The 21057-nt window shown below is 37.1% G+C and overlaps 1 protein-coding gene across 2 annotated transcripts in view; it reads right to left on the bottom strand.

The window, feature by feature from the left end:
* Positions 1 to 727: 727 nt before the first annotated feature.
* C9 (complement C9) overlaps positions 728 to 21057 on the bottom strand; it is a 47001-nt gene continuing 26671 nt past the window's right edge. For both annotated transcript variants that reach the window (XM_014831263.3, XM_070519736.1), the window contains exons 7-11: positions 17129 to 17369; positions 15035 to 15160; positions 12888 to 13066; positions 4452 to 4680; positions 728 to 1709 (exon numbers count right to left, since the gene is read on the bottom strand). In XM_014831263.3, the coding sequence (XP_014686749.3) occupies positions 4453 to 4680; positions 12888 to 13066; positions 15035 to 15160; positions 17129 to 17369 (774 nt within the window). In that variant the 3' untranslated portion in view covers positions 728 to 1709; position 4452. The remainder of the gene's footprint in view (positions 1710 to 4451; positions 4681 to 12887; positions 13067 to 15034; positions 15161 to 17128; positions 17370 to 21057) is intronic.

Raw genomic sequence — 21057 nt, 5'->3', positions numbered from 1 at the left:
GTGTAATGCCTAGCAACTGGGAGGTACTGATCTCCCCGAAGTTCTGGTGATTCTTCCTCGGTTTAGGTCCAGAGACTTTCCTCTCTGTGCTAACTCCAGTTGGGCAGATCTGGTGTCTCAATGGTGCACCCTGCTGGAAATGCTCTACCAGATACGCCACCTAAGAAGGAAGTTGGAGGATCTCGTCGTCAACTTGCACTCTTGCCCCCAATTCTAGTAGAAAAGACTCTGATAAACATTAAGCCGATCCTGGGGGTTCAGCTCTTTTCTTGTTTGACATTTGTAATTCACAAGCGCGCAAGGAATTCTCAGTAGTTACTAGGATAACTCCTCCTGGATCCACATGCTCTTAGAACATCAAAAACTCTCTCAACAGTGGATTTTCTAAGAGTAGAGTTCAGTATTTGTCTGCATTTAACAAATCCTAGTTCTTTCTGATTCACCCAGACTTCTGGGCGCAGGGAACAGGAATCCTCTTGAGCTCCCAGGGCTATTTTAATATCCTAAATGACCTGGCACTTTTATTTTTAGAGCACCATTTCCATATCATACTTAAAATGCATCTGATATCCAATAATCTTGTTCTTTGCTGTTAAAAATAAACTTGAAAATTATTTTTAAAATTGTGCTTTTGAATTTATTTGCTAATAAGTAATTTATTTACTGTGATTTCTCAGCATTCATGTGCATTCTTGAAAATTTCTGCAAAGTGAGAAAAACACTTAAATGTATTCATAAATGCATGAAATGTTTATTAATAATAAGAATAACAATGAATGAAGCTGACATGATACATGTTGACATTTAATTAAACATTTATTAACTTTGATTTTGCATTTTTCCCTTTGTGTTTTGGCCCCTTTTTTTCCTTTTATTTTCTTTTTATAGAGTTCTCAGACCTTTTCAAAAGCTCTCAGGCCTTAAGTACTATACTATCTAATGGATAAAATTGTGCAGCCAGTTAATCATCTTCCTACGTGGGTAACCTTCCCTTATACAATTCATAAAGCTAGATATTAAGTTGGATCATATGAAATTGCTGGGTTTTTTTGTTGTGGTGGTTAAATATGACTGAATAGAGGGAATTTCACATGATTTAACCTAATACATCTTGGTTACAAATACAAAATGGTTTTTCCCTTGGAGACGTAGAGCTAAAGTGGAGAGCTAAGACTAATGAGCAGAGTGCTGTGCCTGTGGCGGGTGCCCGGTAGTTACTTGCCCAATGAATGCATGCCCGTGTCAACAAAATGACCAAACAAGACACAACTATGTAAACAAGAGAGAAAGTAAATGGCACAGACTGGTGGTAATGGAATTGGCAGAAGATATTAACCATACAAAGCACTTTGGTAATTACTTTAAAGTGTTTTTAACCAACATCCTCTTTTAAACTTAATTTTGTTTTGTTAGCAAGAGATTGGCATTGCCTGTGGGAGAAAGCAGTCCTGGCATATTTCAGCGCTGACGCTCCTTATTAGGGAATTAAAAAATGGAAACATCATAGAAGTTCAAGGAGGAAAAGAAGCATTGTGGATCTAAGAGAGAGGAGACTTCAGACATTGGCAGGATTTTCACGAAGCTTATTGCTTTTCATTTGGCAGCAAGAATTATCTCCAAGGGCAGGGTCTTAACTTGGAAGGTCCTGATGTTTTTCTTTCCATACAATCCCAGGGAAGCAACAGCTCTGTTTTTCTGGTCTGGCCATCCTAGAGAAAACAAAAGATTATCAAGTTTTAGTGATTAATAGGACTTCAACTTTGAGTTCATCCACCTATCCATTTATTCATTGCCTTATCCTGTTGCACTGCCATGTGCCAGATACTGTCTAGGTGCTGGGAATAGAATGAGGTTTAAGATATAAGACACATTTCCAAACTAGAGGGGATATTTATCTTGTGTAGGGAGAGTAAATGCGATCAGTGCTGGAAGAGCAGAGGGAAAAGTGCTCAGGGAGCATAGAGAGAGAACTGATTCCTATAGAAATTGGAGGAGATTTCACTAAAGAGATGTTAATTAGCCTGAGTCCAGAATAGAAATTTTCAACCCTGGGTGTAGATTAGAATAACCAGAGGATTAAAAAGAGAGAAAGAAAAGAGAAAAAGAACCATGCCCAGGCAGGATCCACGACAAAGGTTCTGGTTTTATTGACTTGAGATAATCTGTTTTGTTTTATTTTTGATTTTGTCCTTTTAAAAAAAAATCTAACCAGGTAAATATAATGAGCAACTAGGTTGAGAACCACTGGTCTAGAAGGAGTAGAAACAGAGAAGGTGAATGAAGGAGAGTGAGGTTGAATTGGTTGAGGGAAGAGAAAGTCAGAGTGCATTCCACTTTAAGTAAATAGTATGTAAAAAGAAAGATGATGTGCTAAGGTTTTCAACCTCATGATGGGGGTAGGCCCAGTTTAAGTGGGAAGCTGAAACTGAACATTCTGAAGAAAATTGGATGCCTGTAAGAACTTCCTTAAGGGAAAGATTCAACAAGAAAGATTTCACATGGTCTAGTGTCTCAGTGAGGAACTGGTGGCCCATCATTGGTCAGGTACGACAAGTCTACCAAAAGACACTAGTGGCCTCAAAAATGCTATATATATAGAAGGAGAGAATTTGATTTCCATTATCCATGAAACACAGAATGTGGAACCTGAATCAAGAAATTTACATAAAAAACTGGGTGCAAATGGATGAAAACAGCAAGGCCTCCCAAGAAGCAAACTAACCCTAGAAATACCTTCACTACCCAGAGTCAACAGAGTTCCCACGGGAAACAATTTCTGCTGAAGACCAAGCCTGTGGTCTACTTACAAAAATTACTAAGTACTCAAGGAAGAAAAAATGCCACGAGAATGAGTAAGCAGACTAAACAGACAAAGAATTATAGTGCCGAAACTGTATATTCTGGAGCAATCTGAGAGGGACTTCCATATGAACATGCTTACCATATTCAAAGAGATAAAAGTAGGGGAAAAAAATCCAGTAGGCTAGGAAATAAAAATAGCAGACTTGAGAAAGAACCATAGAAATTTTAGAAAAATAATTTTTTAAAAATTCTCAATAGATTGGTTAAAGGGTAGACTATATGTACCTGAAAAAACAGAACTGGAAAATTCAAAGTTAGAGCTGATGAAATCACAGAGAATGTTGCTGAATATTCCACGCAGAGAGAGATGGGTAGAAAACAGGGGTGCTGAGTGCCAACAGCAGGGAGTTTTGGAGCATGCAAATGCTTTTTGGAATAGAAATCATTAGAGCGACACTTTAGATCGATGAGACGTTAGCTAGAGGAGCATATATTTCTAAGTCAATTATCCCAATATTGAAGACAAATTCTACCATGTATATTGTTACCATATTGCTGAGTTTCTAAGTGTGTTTGCTGAGAGGGCAAAAGACATTCTTGTAATATTAAAATTTTTGTTGTAAGAGTTGAAAGTATGATTGAATGATAAAACCGAGGCTGAGTCCTTATTTGAGGAAACTACATGATTGTCTCAGAAATTTTGTTGTAGAAAACTGTTCAATCAAAAATGTAAGCTATGATTTCTATAGGAAATTAATCTTACTAGTTAATCTTGTGAGAATTAACACTTGAGCTAATCTCCTTTATCTATTAGGATTCTACTTAATTCTACCAGAACGAAAGACTAAGCAGATCCTCTTAGTCTCAGAAATAAGGCTAAAGTCACTCTTCCTTGTAAAAAGCAAAATATGATTTCAGATGATTAGCTTAAAACTGCAGAATCTCAGTTTTCTGAAACACTAGTAAAGATAAAATTGCAAAATTAAAATTCAGTAAATATCATTCACGTAAATTTTAAAAACATCTAAAACAACATCGACTTTTTTTTGTACTTATATATTTAGTACAAGTACAAAAATATGGACTGGTGGGATGCACACTAACAATGAAAGTGATATGTCTGAGGTGTGTGGGAGAGAGGAGTGGCACCCGGGCTTTGGGGGAAGAGGATGTAATGCAAAGTATCAGTAATTGTCTTTCTTATAAAGGGGCTCTGAAGTATTTACGCATATGTATGTGTATGCACACACACACAGTCTGTGTACTATATATGGATATATAAAGTATATTTGGTATACATGTGTTTAGCATTTGTTAATTCTGGATGATGAGTAGCTGGATGTTTGTTATATTTCTGTAAACTTTTCTCTTTATATGAACATTTTGATAATTTAAAAGTAATACAATCATTATAATTTAATATTTGCTTATAATTTTGTTTAAATATAAACATAGAAGTGTTCAAACTGCATGCTAAATGGCACGTAAAAACTGATTTGTCCATTTTCACTATTCATCCCATTTTTATTCTCTGTTTACATAGATAATCTAGCTGTTTAGGACAAATTAATTCAAGAGCTAGTTTTTAAATTAAATAATCCCAGAATGCATATTTTTGTTCTTAATAATTTCAAATAAGTTGTTCTCACCTTAAGAGATCTTTTTCTTTCCGGTTTCACAGGCAATTCCCTCAAATGCGATTGGGCAAGAGCACAAACATTGTCCGTCCATCTGAATCACTGTACCTCCATTTTGGCAAGGATGGCATTTTCTTACACTGAATTCATTGATATAATCTTCAATGGCTCTTTCCAAATTTTGTTTCTTTTGGTGTGCATCTTTCATTTTCACTGGAATCAGATTATATATAGGAGACAGCTGCAAGAAAGCAAAACATTTAATTTGAGGTCTTTTTCTACTGATGGAACTTGTGGAACATCTTCACTTTATTTATTTATTGGTTCATTAATTCAACAAAGGTGTATTGAATGTTGTTGCCAGATATGATGTTAGCTTTTAAGACTGTACTAGTGATGTCAGGAAGATCACATTATGCAGGTAAGAAGACTGATACTAAATAATCTTACAGACAAACTTAAAATGAAAACTGTGATAGTGCTACAAAGGACGGGTATGCGTGTTTCAAAATTGAGCAATCGTGGATTTAAACTTTTGGCAGGATAATTTATTGACATACTTATTGTGAGTTGTTTCTGCTGCCTTCTTCCCTCCTCCCCTCTTCCAGAAGGTAGCCAGGTGCTTGCCATCTCTTGTCTAAAAGGAGGTTTGTGTGCAAGGCCAGGTCCAGAATGCCCCTGAAGGCAAACTTTTAATTAGCTTTTTTCTCTAAAAGCCTAAATTCATTGAAACATTTTCGCTGGGAGGAGTGTGGGTGGAACGCCACGGAGGGAGGTATTCCTCCAGACCAGGGAAGGGGACAGAATGAGTATGTACTGCAAGAAGCAAGAAACCATAACTAAATCTTTAGCAGCTATTTTGGGAAGTCACAAGCCCTGTGGGCTGCCTCTAGGGAAGCTGGATATCAAGGACCAGGGCTCCAGTTCTATCAATGATTCTCATGCACCATCTTGGCATGGAAGGCTTGGAACCACTTGACTCCTAGTGAACACGTGAGCTTGAACAACGAGGTTATCAGGGTGACCCCAACGGACTAAATTCTTACATGTATCATATCCCCATTTCCCAGAAAGAAGCATCAGGATTCTCATACTAATTTAGACAATGAGGAAAGATCTCCCTGAATCCCATCCAATACATAAATGAAGGATAAATTTTCCAGCAACTTGAAGGGGTGGGATCTCAAAGTCAAATTTAATTAGACTTAAAGAAAATGAAGTAAAATGATTTATTTTACACACAAATTCCTGGAGCAAGATACATAGTTGCTAGAACTGAGTCAGGAAAGCTTGGAAAGGCTTTTCTAAGAAAATGACTATTAAACTGAGATTTGAAGGTGTTAAGGCAGAAAGAAGAGTATTTCAGTCATACAATGCAGAATTCAAAAAGTTTTTTAGTGGAGGGACCATAATACATTTAGAAAACTTGCCTCATATATCCTTGTAATTTAGATAAATTCAACTGTGTGACTATAAAGAACTGTTTGAGTAAATAAGTTGTTAGAAATCGAGGGCCTTTGGTAGAATAGCACTTTGAAATAAGAGACCACAAAATTTAAAAGAAATTGGAATCTAAGGACTCAGGAAAGAGGAGATAAAAATATACCACAAATTCCTGCAAAAGACAGGAACTTAATAACAATTAAATAATGTCAACTAATCCTTCTTCTGAGCATAATGAGAAAAGCTGGACCAAAATTAAAAATGTGCATGACAGCCCTGGAGAGCTAACCAGGTAATAAAGAATGACCAGGCTATGATCCGGGAGGAGATGGAAATTCATTGAGGTGAGCCTGGTATTTTTGGGCCACCAGTCCCCTTGACGCATTCCCTAATTCAGGAAGAGGCAGTCAAGAGGCTAAGAAGCAGAAGAGCACATTACTGGACTGGGGAAAAAAGGTGGGAATTCAGGGACAACAAAGGTAAACAAGTTGTGCTTTGGGTTCGACCCAAAGGCCTACAGCCCTAGAAGGAAGAAGGAACCAGAAGTGGGGGAAGCCTGGAAAAGACTGCGGCCTGGTTTGGATTAAAGTGGTCCTGAATCATTAGTACCAGAGAAGCTTTCCAGATGTAAATAAATACTTTCTTTGGAGGAAAATAAAATCATGCCAGGCCTCGAGCTACTCCTCTAACAATTTTTTAAGTATAATATCCAGACCACAATAAAAATAGCCAGGTACAAGAGGAAACAAGGCAATATGAATCAGAACCGGTAGAAATAACAGAACCTAGAAACAGAGCTATATTTGAGTTATCAGATATAGACTTTAAAATAACTACATTTACATAAAAGACAAGATTGACAATTTTAGCAGAGAATTGGAAATTATTTTTAAAAATAGAAAGTTTGTAAAAATGAACAAATAGAAATAGTAGAACTTGGTATTGTAATACACATTTAATGGACTGGTTAAATAACAGATGTGAGACAGCTGAAGCAAAGTTAATGAATTGGAGTATATAGATTAGAAGAAAATATCGACAATGAAGCATGAAAAGATAAAGGTGGGGAAATATAGAAAGAGAGTAGGAAACACAAAAAATAGAATAAGAAGGTAAAAGATCCATATAATTTGAGTTCCAGAAGGAGAGAATATATAAGAGCAATATTTGAAGAGCCAATGGCTAAGAATATTACAAACCTGGTAAAAGACATCAAGATACCCCATTAATGAAAAGAAAGTTAAAAATTTTTCCCTTCGCACCCAGGCACATCAGAGTAAAATTGCTAAAAAACAAAGGCAATGGAGAAAATCTTAAAAGTAGCTTAGTAATTTGAAAGTAGACTGACATTTGGTTTCAAGAGATATAATCAATAATACAATATAAATTGTTCTGGGGCAACGAGATATTCATAAAGAAATTTTCAAAAAAAGGGACCTTCTAACTATTACCCCCCACAAAAAACAACTCAGGGTTGATTGCAGATCAAATGTAAAAGGAACACAATAAAGCTTCTGGAGGAGAATATATAGGAGAGTATCTTCAAGACTTGAGGTAGGGAAAGATTTTAAACTAGGACACAAAAGCACTACCTATAATGAAAAGGAACATACATTTGACTACATCAAAATAAAAAAAAACTCAACATCATTATTCTTGATATGATGCACTGAGAGGGACACACATCACTTCTGCGGTACCCAAAAATGCATAACCTCCCTCTACTAAATTGAGAGACACTTGACACAGTCCCTGGCTCATACTCATCAAAAGTGTCAAGGTCATGAAAGACAAGGAAAGTCTGAAGAACTGTCACAGATTGGAGAAGACAAAGGAGATGACAACTAAATGCAACGGGGGGTCCTGATTGGATCCTAGAACAGAAAAAAGGACATTAGGGGGAACACTGGTGAGATTTTTAAAAGGCCTATGGTTTAGTCAATGTCAGTTTTCCGATTTTGCTAATTGTATTATGGTTAGGTGAGTTGTTAACATAAGGGGCTGCTGGGTGTAGGGTATTTGAGAGCTCTGTAGCATTTGTGCTATTTTACTGTGTGAACCATTTGCGCAGTTTTATAGTAAGTCTAAAATTATTTCAAAATAAAAAATAAAAAAGAGGACTTCTGTTATCAAAAAATACCATTAAAGGGTGCAACTCCCCAAGCGAGAGAAGACATTTACAACACTTTTAAGTGAGAATAGGCTCATCTCCAGAATATATCGAGAACTTCTACAAAGCCAACACAACTGTCCACCAGCGTAGCCCCTTATGAATTAGTATGTAGGATTCAGATTTCAACTATGTCATATTCATTTGGAAGAAAGAAACCTCTTACCAACGTTGCCACATTGGCACAAACAACATAAGCCTGTGGTGGAGTTATTTTGATTTTTAAGAAAAGAAGTTCATCTTATTTTAACTTTCAAAGGAAAGGCAAGGCCAGATAATCTAAGATACAGGAATAGAGGATCATGGGGAAAATACAATTTGGACGAAATGCATAAACAGTGTTCAAAGAGATGAAGAGGAAGGAAATTCAATGGCAGCAGTTTCAGTGGCGCCTCAAACCCTGGAGTCAAAAGTCCCACAAGAAGACAGAGAGCAATTAAAATGTACTTAAGTTTTTCCGAAAAGCCACATCTTTTTCTGGTGAACTCTGGCCTTCTATTAAGTAAGAAAACAGTTTTAATTTTTCTCCTCTCCTGGCTAACTCTTTCTACCATTTGTAGATGCATTTTCAGTGTATGTAATCTATCGTGAAACTTGCTAAAATACAAATGCATTGGCAATATAGTTTAATATAAAGTACATTTAGGTTTCTTACAGGCTTCCAAACTAGTTAAACTATGTGTACCAAATATAGTTTGTTGATAGAATGAGTGTTATTTTTATCTGTATACAAGAGAGTTAGGAATGATTTTCACTATGTTGTTATCACTCTAATGACTGTACCACAGAGCTCTAGTACTACAGCTCTTTATTGTATTTTATTTTATTTTTTGTTTTTTGAGGAAGGTTAGCCCTGAGCTAACATCTGCTGCCAATCCTCATCTTTTTGCTGAGGAAGACTGACCCTGAGCTAATATCCGTGCCCATCTTCCTCTACTTTATACGTGGGATGCCTACCACAGCATGGCTTTTGCCAAGTGATGCCGCGTCCACACCTGGGATCCGAACAGGCTAACATGGGGCCGTGGAGAAGTGGAACGTGTGAACTTATCGCTGCTCCACAGGGCTGGCCCCCACAGCTCTTTAAAATACTGATACTCTTTAACATCTGGTGCATCACTGCTCAGAGTTACACAATATAACAAAAATGGTAGTTTACTTAGTCCATTATTACCAAAGTTGCTGAAGAAAGAGCTTAATATATCTTGACATGTGGGTGGATAAGTTGAGGGAAAAGAGAAACAGGGAACTGAGAATGGAAAAGGCAAGATGAAGGCAAAAGCAACACAAAGCACAAAATTCACACCAGGAAGACCCAGCCAGTTGGGTCACAAATTTGGTTATGTTGTCTAGTGCATTGAGTAAGACAACTGAATTTAGTGATCTCATGAGTATGAGAAAAACTGGATTCCAAAGAGAAACAAAATGATCCTTGAAACTGAGATTAAAGAGTAATCTCTCCCATGGGGCCTCATAAAGGAGATGTTGCACTAGGTAACATCCTTTTCATAAATAAAGCAGGGAGTTACACAACTTTGTTTTTTATAACGCCAAAACCAGACTTCGCAGGAAGCGAATATGGTCTATACTAGCTGTACCAATCTCTGCTGCTATTGTTCTGGAGGAAATCATAAACTTTATACCTCTCAGGCAATCATTAATAAATATAATTTCTCTCAGCTGACGTTTTTATAGCTAGTTTATAGCAGTAAGCTTAAGAAAGAAACCAAAGTTCAGCTATTCTGTTGAGATAAAATGTGGAACCATTTGTGTTAACATTCAGGCAAGCTGGAAAGAGAATCAATCTACTTCCAGGGAAGTTGAAGCCTATGACAAAAGTAAATACTCAGTGAAAGGCCCAGTCTACCTCCTCTGCATGGAGAGGGCTGAGGGAAACTTCCTCCAGCCAACACATTCCTCAAGAAGCAGTTTGGGGTCTGCTGAATCTCACAGACAAGGACAGAATCAAAGCCACAGGGTTCTCCTGAATGGAGCATGGCCATAATTACTTTAGTATGGGAAAAATATATTTATATATTATATCATATCATTATCTTTCATTTCTATTATACTATATCAAATATGATGTATGGAAAAAATATATCCAAGTGTTTTACTTAGAAAATCCCAGTAATATATTTATACAGCCTTTAATTTAGAGTAATATAATCCAGGGCACCCCAGTGGCATAGTGGTTGGGTTCATGCGCCCTGCTTTGGTGGCCTGGGGTTTGCAGGTTCGGATCCCGGATGCGGACCTAGCACTGCTCATCAAGCCACGGTGTGGCGGCATCCCACATAATGTAGAGGAAAATTGGCACAGATGTTAGCTCAGCAACGATCTTCCTCACACACACACACACACAGAGTAATATAACTTCACTGTGTTTCCTCCAAGATAAACTGTTTGCAACATAAATACCTAGATAATTGAATTAATTTGCTACAGAGGATTAAATATAAAGCAGTTAATAGTTTAGTGTGGGTGGGGAGCAGTGTTACCAATTCTTTAAATAATTAGATAGTAGGGCCAATTATTTTAATATTAAGACCATCCCTACTGTTTCCACAAACAATAGAATGATTCAACTCACCAAAGAATGAATTAGTGATCAGAGATTGTATAATTACCTCATGAAAACAGCTTCCCATTAACCAAAGGATCACTTCTACTGAATTTATGTGAGTAAAACAACTTGGCATTTATTTTGAGGTCAAACTATACTATATTTCCTATCTCTTTAGAGATTTAAAAGCTACACAAAGTCAATAAAAAATGTCATGTTTCATCATTTTTCTGAACTTTATCTACAAGAAGATAAATTTAAAAAATGGTTCATGGAGCCAGCCCAGAGGTGCAGTAGTTAAGTTTGGAGGCTCCGCTTTGGCGAGCCAGGATTTGCCAGTTCAGATTCCACGTGTGGACCTATGCACCAATTGTCAAGGCATGTGGTGGCAGGCATCCCACATATAAAGTAGAGAAAGGTGGGCACAGATGTTAACTCAGGGCCAGTCTTCCTCAGCAAAAAGAGGAGGATTGGTGGCAGATGTTAGCTCAGGGCTAATCTTCCTCAAAAAAGCAAAAAAAAAAGGTTCATGGTGAACTATCTATAGCTGTCATTTTCTTATGTAGAACATTGATATGAAATGTCCAGGCTTCCAATGGATGAAGAAAGAAACTTATATAGCTATTTTAGATGGAATGACTACTAATCTAAGAATCTAGAGGTCAATATTTGCCCTTAAAAATAGGATAAACTATATTTTGCATCCAGCCAGTAGGAGTGTATGAGTGGATTGATGAAGGTCTTTGAAGACTTCTAGTAAATTTAGTAGTAAATATTTAGCAGATGATTTATTTACTCGAGATTTTTAAAAATCAGCTCTAGAATATGCTAGACCATTACTGAGACCTTCTCAGAGAACAATCTTGGATTCACTCAAGGACAGTGGAACTTCCTTTGTAGAGATGAGAAGACAAGCCACTTTGGGTGTCCATCTGGATGGAAATATCCACTTAAATCAATTCCTTCCTTATTTAAGACCTTTTGACATAGATTTATTTCAGAGTTCAAGACAATGAATTTAAATATGATTAAAATCTAATAAAATAAAAGAGGTCTCTTCTGATTTTAATTTTATATATGGAAATGCTAATTTAGCAAACTTTTTCTCCCTCTTTGTCCTACTTTTGGGGCAAAATATTTGAAGTCTCATAGATTTATGTGCACATCCATGAATGGCTAAATTTCTGTAACCTAAAGGGAGAGTAGACTACAATATTCTGGCGTCTGAGTGCCCTTCCCATGAATGAGGTAGTTTTGGTGGCTTCATTCACTTTACAAAGACAATAAAATAGAATGAAGGAACAAAATTTTCCAATAATAAGTCCTATCAAAATGGCAACATGTCCATAGCTCAAGTTAATAAAACTGAAGTAGGCCATAGTCAAAGATAAATTTGACCTGAAGGAAGAAAATTGTGAAACATACAGAGAGAACTGAATGCTATAAAATGAAGTAGGAAAAAATAAGGAATAAAGAAAAATATACTCTTTTTAGCTAGTTTGGGGAGAGAACAATGAGGGTAAATAATATCGACATTTATATCTTACAATTACAACACACTTTTTATCCCCTTGGAATAAGTACTAAACTGTGAACTCCCAATAGGTTTATAAATTGAAGACTATTACAATCAACATATAAAAGAAAAAGAAAAGAAAAAGAATTTCCAGACCATAAGAATTACTCACCCTTGGTCTTATTTTCTGAGACCTTATGAACTTGCCTTCCACAAGGGCTCTTAATACAGTCATGTGTAGCCTAACGATGTTTTGGTCAACAATGAACTGCATATATGACAGTGGTCCTATGAGGTTAGTACCATATACCTAGGTGTGTAGGAGGCTGTACCTTCTAGGTTTGTGTAAGTACACTCCATGATGTTCGCACAATGATGAAATCACCTAACGATGCATTTCTCAGAATGTGTCCCCCTCATCAAGCAACTCATGCCTGTAGATCCAACTCTTCTGGATTGGAAGTGGTAGTGTAATGGAAGGCAAGGGATTATTAAATTCTCCAAATAAGCATGGAGCCCTGGAGAATTTAATGGTGCAGAAATCAGAAAATGTTACACATCTAGTGAGAGACGGAGACTCAAACTCAAGCAGGCTGACCTTTCTTCTGTGCAGTGCTTCCCTCCAGGGATGAGAGAGGAGTGCATTTGAAAGTGCACATCTCTTTCAGATGACGTTAACTGTTCATCTGAACCAACAGGGACATTTAATAAGAAAATGACAAACTCTTCTATTTGAAAATAAACATTTCTTACTCTTTGACTTATGAGCACCGGAGCGTCATTTAAGGAAGAGGCCCAATTTACAAAGTCAGCCACATTAACCGTCTTGGCTCCTTTGAGAAGCTTCTCTTTCAGTTCAAATGCATATTTTCTGGTTCCTCCTCTTATGAGTGAAATAACATCATCTATGAGGCTACCATCCATGATGTTTACTGAGGAGAGAAAGAAGATACATTGAGGTATATATAGTTCTGTGATATTTGATAAACATTTATTGAATCCCTTTTGTAAAGTGTATTCTACTATATTTATTCAATTTTAATTATAGATGTTACTTATGTAAGTTTTTCACCCAAATCTCCAAGGGCAATTTTTATTAGTAGCCAATTGTAGACTTCAATCTTTTGAAAAAAATAGTACGATAATTGAGATACATTGATAATTCAAAGTTTATGACCATGTACATGTACACATAGGAACCAAACATGACTTTTGGATGTTCTATATATTTTTTGTTATATACTTAACTTCATAATCATATTTTGTATAGGTTTGCTTTAAACTATTTTAATATTGTAGAAAATCAAAAAGTACAAAAAAGAATAAAGTGAAAAGCAAAATTTCTTTCTACCCCAAATTCCTGTCTGTCTCTCCCTCATTCTCTCCAGACTAAACTAGTTTTAAGAAACTTTTGTGAATCTTTTAGACTTGTGAATTTTTTGAACTGGAAAGGAATTTCAAGATGATTTTTGTTTATCCTTCCTTATTTTCATGGATGTGAAAACTGAGGCTCAGAGAGGTAGAGTGACTAGCCCAAGATTCCACAGTTAGCTTAAGGGCCAAATATTGAAATTATGATATTTGGTGGCAAGTTCAGTTTTCTTTTCACTTCATTAGTGGTTTCCAATCATGGCCACATGTCAGTGGTTGGTATGTTTTTTAAAATATCAAGCTTTCCTTTCTTCTGCCTCCCCACTATCAGTTGACCCTTTAACAAAGTCTCAAGCATTTGTATTTCTAAAAATGCTCTCAGCTATTTCTGATTAGAGTAAAAACTGAGAACTCCAGCATCACCTCAGGCTTGTAAATCTGCTAAAGATTAACAACAGAAGCAATATTTATATTTTTTAAAAGTTATGCACTGCTTTAATATTAAAGGTGTATTAGGGATTTCTTTTTTTCCCTTAGTTTTATTGAGATATAATTGACATAGAACACTATATAAGTCTAAGGTGTACAGCATAATGACTTGACGTACATATATATTGCAAAATGATTACCACAACAAGTTTAGTTAACACACATCACCTCCTGTAGTTACGAGAAGAAATTTTTTTTTTCCTTGTGATGAGAACTTTTAGGGTCTACTCTCTTAACAACTTTCAAATATACCATATGGCAGTGTTAACTGTAGTCATCGTGTCGTACATTGCACTCCCAGTTTTATTTACTTTATAACTGGAAGTTTGTACCAAGTTTGACCAATTAGGTGACGTGGATTAGAGATTTCAAATCAGGTGGAAGGTTGAGTTAGGGAGATGATTTTGGCCCTCTCCTTTCTTAACGGACATGCACAGTACTGCCACTAGCCCATTTGGAAGCTTTGTTAAAACTGAGGGGAAAAAAAGGAATTTTCCTCAAGATATTTTTCTATCATGGTCGCGATAAATATACAAATCTCCAATGACTACAATGTGAATGGCGCTCACTAAAGCTGCGCACTGTACAATTGTGTGATAGTGATAATGATGAGTACAGTCCACGGGTTACTTGTGTTTATAATGGTTTGGAAACTGCTGTAAAGATAAAACAGTGTTTAAGCACTCTTCCTTCTTTTAAAAATAAAGAGAGGGCTCTGAGTGACAGGGCAGCACTCATTGATCCCTCCCTTCTGGTTTTTTTTTTTTTTTGAGGAAGATTAGCCCTGAGCTAACTACTGCCAGTCCTCCTCTTCTTGCTGGGGAAGCCTGGCCCTGAGCTAACATCGTGCCCATCTTCCTCTACTTTATATGTGGGACACCTTCCACAGCATGGTGTGCCAAGCGGTGCCATGTCCGCACCCGGGATCCGAACCGGCGAACCCCGGGCCGCCAAGAAGCCGAACGTGCAAATTTAACCACTGCGCCACAGGGCCGGCCCCAACCTTCTGTTTTTAACCTCATAAGTTAGGCCATACTTACCAATTTCCTTCTCATTCCTCTTTAAACAATCATTTTTATCAATCTTTGCTGTGACTTCATATTTATCCTTCAGAGATAAGTCCAGATTAAACCCAAGGCATCTCTGTATGTCCCTCAGTTCAACACCTGTTTAATGTATTTAGTTGAAAATAATTAGATAATGTTTATTGACATCATAAATAAATTCCAATTTTGCTATTTTTTAAGAGACATACTTACTTGGATTCCTAGACATTATTACCCAACTCAAATGCATTGCGGTCATATTGTCCCTGTTTTGTCTCCCTGTTAGAATTTACTGGCCTCTTTTGGACTTTGCTTGTTAACTTAATGGCAAAGGACATACAAATTTACCCCTTGTTTAGAAGGTCATGGGTCAGAGGAGGGTGGTTATAGTAAAATCCTTTACCTCTAATGCCGTGGAAGGGAGACAATAATGTCTAACACGTATTGAATACTTACTTAGCATATGCCCAGCATCATTCTAAGCATTTTGTATGTGTTAACTAATTTAACCCTCACATTGACCTTTTGAGGTAAGTTCTATTATTATCCTCATTTTATGAATGAGGATACAGAATTACAGAGCAGTTAAGTAACCTGCTGATGGTACTCAGTTAGTAATGAGCCAGGTTGGTATTTGAACCCAGAGCCGTCTGGCTATTTGGCACTTCTCTGCACTGACTTTATAATTTGGTCATGGAATGCATCATCTCCTGATCCTCTTTGGAAGACTCAGTTTGTCATTAAGGTAGGTAGTTCATTGCTTTGTGCAGGTGGCTTGTGTATAGGACAACTTTGTTTCAGTCCTATGAATGCTATTTAGTAGACATCTGTCTTGGAAGCTGATTCATTGTGGTGTGCAGATGCTCCTGTTATTAGAAAGAAAAATCCTAATGTCTACTCAAGTATATAGTTTATTGTCTATTTCCCTGATTTAAGAGAAGGAATGATTCCTTTATTTTAAGAGTATACTGCCCAGGCCTCAGCTCATTGACCACGTCAGTTTTTGCTCTTAGTTTTCATTTTGGATCACATGTGTGTGCACACACACACAAATATGTGGTTGTTTGTCCTGGAAGCCAAAATGCTTTATGAAAAAGAAAAGGGAGAAGTTTTCCCACTTCTCCCACTCCCACTGTGGGAGAAGTTAATCCCTATGGTCCACGGTGAGATTTAGAAGCAGAGATTTGTGGACATTTAGGCATTCGTTCATTCAACAAATATTTTTTGTGCACCCACAATTAGTGAGAACTTGAGAAGTATCAGGTGACATTTCCCATGGGAAAGGAAGGAGAAGGATAAAAATGGAAGACAATGCTAGAAATCCAAAGTACTACATTTCCAACTTTAACCTAAGAAGGATTACTCCGATTCCGAGGATGAGGATGAAAATACATAAGAGACTCCAAAGAGGTAAGATTCTCTGCCTCAGCTGTGGAACTTTCCAAGTCCAGACAGAGTCTGGACATCCCAAACTGAGATGGAGGACATGGCTTGGTCCTCAGGTATTGCCACTGGAGAAGTAAGAAAGATGACTTCCTCTTCAAGGACACCAGGATTGACCTAAGGATCCTTGTCTACTAAGGCTAGAAGGTAAATAGATTTAAGTGGGTAGCTCTGAGTTGTCCAAGCTCTAACATATAAGTCTCCTCCCTAAAAGGAAATTTAGAACATTTCCCTTCCAATACTGAGGAATACTTGGGAAGATAATTGTCATACATATAACTGAATCAGTCTACTGATGAAAAGATAGATCACATAAATTATGTCCTTTGTACTTTCTTTCACCTTTAAATAGTATTTCACAGAAAGCAGCATCACCAAATAACATTAAAGTGCAATACAATATGACTTTGTGCATTTCTCAGTCGTGCTGCCGAGTTTACGCATGACTAAATCATCTTGCTTGAGGTGGAACTCAATTTGCTGTTCGATAGGGTTTTAGATGCCAGTGGTCACGGAGAGAGTTCTCTCAAAGAAGCAGGTTACATGACTCTATTCTAAAGTTTTTAACCACTGAAAGAGGTTAGCAATAGGAATAATTGTAGGTTAAAGCAGCATTAGAAGTAAGAACTTTATCTCTAGGTATACCTTTCTGGTCCATGGACGCTTTATCCAAAACATATATTAGTTCATAGAGGCCTCCTAGAGACCCAGAGCTACTGTAGTGGGTGCCATAGGTTTCCAAAAATGCAAAATATTCTCCCTTTTCATAGGCAGTTGGCAGAGCTTTTATATCATCCAAGAAAGTTGTTGTCAGAACAACATCCCGACTTCTCATCACAAATTTTCCCAGTTGAATTACTCCTTTCACATGCAGAAACATTTTTTCCTTTGTTGTAGAGCAGAAGAAAAATATAAGTTTTATCACCATTACTTTAAGTTAAAAAAATCACAAAATTTAGAATTTCCATGGGCAATAAATTTTTTAGTAGTGACTGTAAGATACCACTGTAACCCCCCAGAATGGCCAACTTAAAATATTATCAAGGCCAACTGTTGATGAAGATGCGCAGCAACTGGAACTCTTGTACGCTGCTCGTAGGAGTGTAAATTGGTATAACCCCTTTGGAGAACGGTTAGGCGGTTTCTTATAAGAATAAACACCCATCCATCCTATAGCCAGCAATTCCACTTTACTTATTTACCTAAGATCAGTGAAAAGAGAGTCCACAAAAAAACCTGTACAAGATTTTTATAGCAGCTTTTGTCAGAAGAGCTTAAAATTGGAAACAACGCAAATGCCCATCAACAGGGGAATTGATAAACAAACTGTAGTATATTCATGCAAAGGAATACTAGTTAGCTACAGAAAAATCCTAAACTACTGATTGATATATGCAACAACATAAATAAATCTCAAAAATATGATGCTGAGTAAAAAAGAGACACAAAAGAGTATATACTGTATGACTGCATTTATATGAAGTTCTAGAACAGGTAGAACTAAGCTATGGTTAGAGAAATCTAGTCAGCTACCTTTCAGGCTGTAGAGAATTGACTGCAAAGGGCATCATGGAATTTTCTTGAGGTCATGGAAATGTTCTGTACCTTATTTGAGGAGGTCGTTGAACAGGTGAATACAGTAGTCAAAACTCATGGAACTATATGCTTAAAATTTTTGCATTAGTTGCATGTAAATTATACCTCACTAAGTTGATTTAAAAATGCTAACAATGGAAGGAAATGTAGACATTAAATATGAGGCCCAACCTTCTTATTTTGCAGATGAGAAAACTCAGATCCAAAGGTATCAAATTATTTGCCTCAAATCACACAAATCGTGTGTGGCAGCAATTTGAACTAAAAACCGAGATCTGGGTTTCCCCCTTCTTCCACTATGTCCTCTCAATCTTTGGTCACAGAGAGAGGACAGACAATATTTTAAGACATGGATCTCAAGTCAGCCCAAACAGCTCAACAGTTAAATGTTCTCAGAGATGATGGCTTAAATTTCCAAGAAAATACTGGGGCAGAGACGAACTATGAGCTTCCATGCCAGAGTCTCTCCTAGCCAAAACTAAACTAAATTGACACCTGTGATTTTGTAGATGGTTCTTTTGAGGTTCTCTTGCTGTAGTTGTGGTTAGCACATGTTGATTGCATGGGAGTTTAAAACACTTTATTATTTTTTTAAGGGTACATCTTAGCAGATATGAACATCACACCAAACTTTCTGTGTTTTAGAAGCACAACCGTTCACACTGCAGACTTAACTTCAGATGATAGTGGATGATTCAGTCTCTAACAAAAGTCTTAAAGGAACTTACTCAATATATAATGTCATATGAGTTCCCTGTCTGATGAATTGCCCAATAATTTTCAATGGAGTCTCAAAGGTGTACAAAACATACTTGGATTCCTTTTCATTGTTGTTAAAATTAGGAGGAATATCTTATCAGAAAGATGATATGTTCTTTGGCTCAGCTCATTTTAGATGTAGATCTTAGATCATTCCCATCTATATATACTGTTGTTTCTTCCATTTTAAAGGAATAAAAGAAATCTCTTGGCCTCACTTGTCTGACCATTTGCTACTCATTTCTTTGCCCTCATTAAAAGCAAAATTCCTTTAAAGAGTTTTCTATACTGGCTGTTTCCAATTCCTCTCCCCATTTTCTCCTAAATCTAATCCAGTTATACTGCTGCCTTCACTACTCCAACAAAGCTTCTCACGTCAAGGTTGCCAGTGAACTTCATAATGTTAACGCCAGTGGTTGCTTCTTGGTCCTCATCTTCTTTGACATATTAGCACATTTCACACAGTTCATCACTGATTTCTCCTTGATAGAGTTTCTTTTCTTGTCTTCTAAGGCAGTTCTTCTCAAAGAATCAAGTGCAAACAAAATCACCTAGAGAATCTTGTTAAAACCAAATTCTGATTCAATAGGTCTAGGGTAGAGTCTGAGGTTCTACTTTCCCAGAGATGTTGTTGTCGCTGGGCCATGGACCACACTTTGAGTAGCGAGGTTCTAGGCCATTACATTGCCTTGCTTTACATTATATTATATTACATTACGTTACGCTTGCTTTCCTTTGCTTGTTCCTCCTCTTTCCCCAGACCTCTTGCTACTCAAGTTCCTTGAGTTAAGTCTTTGATCTTTCTCTCTTTTCTATCTACATTAACTCTGTTAGTTGTCTCACAAAACCTTATGACTTTAAGCATCATCTATGTATCAACAACTCCCAAATTTATAGCTCAAACTCAGACCTCTTTCCCAAACTCTGGACTCATAACACCAATTTCCTACTTGATGTCTCCATTTTAATGACTGATAGACATCTCAGACTTCCTCTAAGACTTAACTACTGGTCTTTTTCTCCAAACCTGCTGTACTTGAACTTTTCTCCATCTCACTTGATAGCAACTCCATCTTTCCAATAGCTCAGGCCACAAACCTTGGAGTCATGTTTGACTTTATACTTGTCCTGTAGAAACTACTATCATCTCTCACTTGGCTTCCTACAACAGTTTTTAACAAATCTTTTTGCTTCTGTTCTCAACTCTCGTAATCTCTTCTCAGCAGAGTACCCAGAGTAATCATTTAAAATATATTAGGGTATGTTAGTCTTCTATTCACAACGTTCCAATGACCTCCCATGTCACTCAGAGAAAAAGCCAAACTCTTAGAATGGGCTGTGAGGACCTTAATGATCTGGTTCAAGGTAACCTGTCTAACCTTTTCTCCTTCTGGTTCACTTATATGTCATCCCAAATATAACTATTTGGCTATGTCTTCTCCTTCAAATCTTTGCTCAAATCTCAGCTCCTTAATGAAGCCTACCTTGAATCAAGGAGTAATTTCGACTCTCAAGTCTTATTATTTAAGAATATATTTCATAAGGCAATAGCTGGCATAGATATTGATTTCTCTGATGGATCTGAGCAAAGTAAATTGAAAATCTTCTGGAAAGGATTCACCATTCTGGATGCCATTGAGAACATTTGTGATCCATGGGAAGAGGTCAAAATATCAACATTAACAGGAGTTTGGATGAAGTTGATTCCAACCCTCATGGATGACTTTGAGGGGTTCAAGATTTCAGTGGAGGAAGTAACTGTAGATGTGGTGGAAACAGCAAGAGAATACGAATTAGAAGTGGAGCCTGAGGATGTGACTGAATTGCTGGAATCTCATGATAAAACTTTAACGGATGAGGATTTTCTTTTTATGGATGACTAAAGAAAGTGGTTTCCTGGGGCTGGCCTGGTGATGCAGCAGTTAAGTTCCCATGTTCTGCTTTAGTGGCCCAGGGTTCACCGGTTCGGATCCTGGGTGTGGACCTATGCACCACTTGTCAAATCATGCTGTGGTAGGCATCCCATATATAAAGTAGAGGAAGATGGGCACGGATATTAGCTCAGGGCTAGTCTTCCTCAGCAAAAAGAAGAGGACTGTTGACAGATGTTAGCTCAGGGCTAATCTTCCTCAAAAAAAAATGTATTAAAAAAATAAAAATAAATCTGAAAAAAAAAAAAGTGGTTTCCTGAGATGGAATCCAGTCCTGGTGAAGATGCT

Source organism: Equus asinus, chromosome 10, assembly GCF_041296235.1.
Source record: "Equus asinus isolate D_3611 breed Donkey chromosome 10, EquAss-T2T_v2, whole genome shotgun sequence".
NCBI lineage: Eukaryota > Metazoa > Chordata > Mammalia > Perissodactyla > Equidae > Equus > Equus asinus.
Note: the sequence above shows the minus strand (reverse complement) of the source record. Positions and strands in the feature narration are given on the sequence as shown.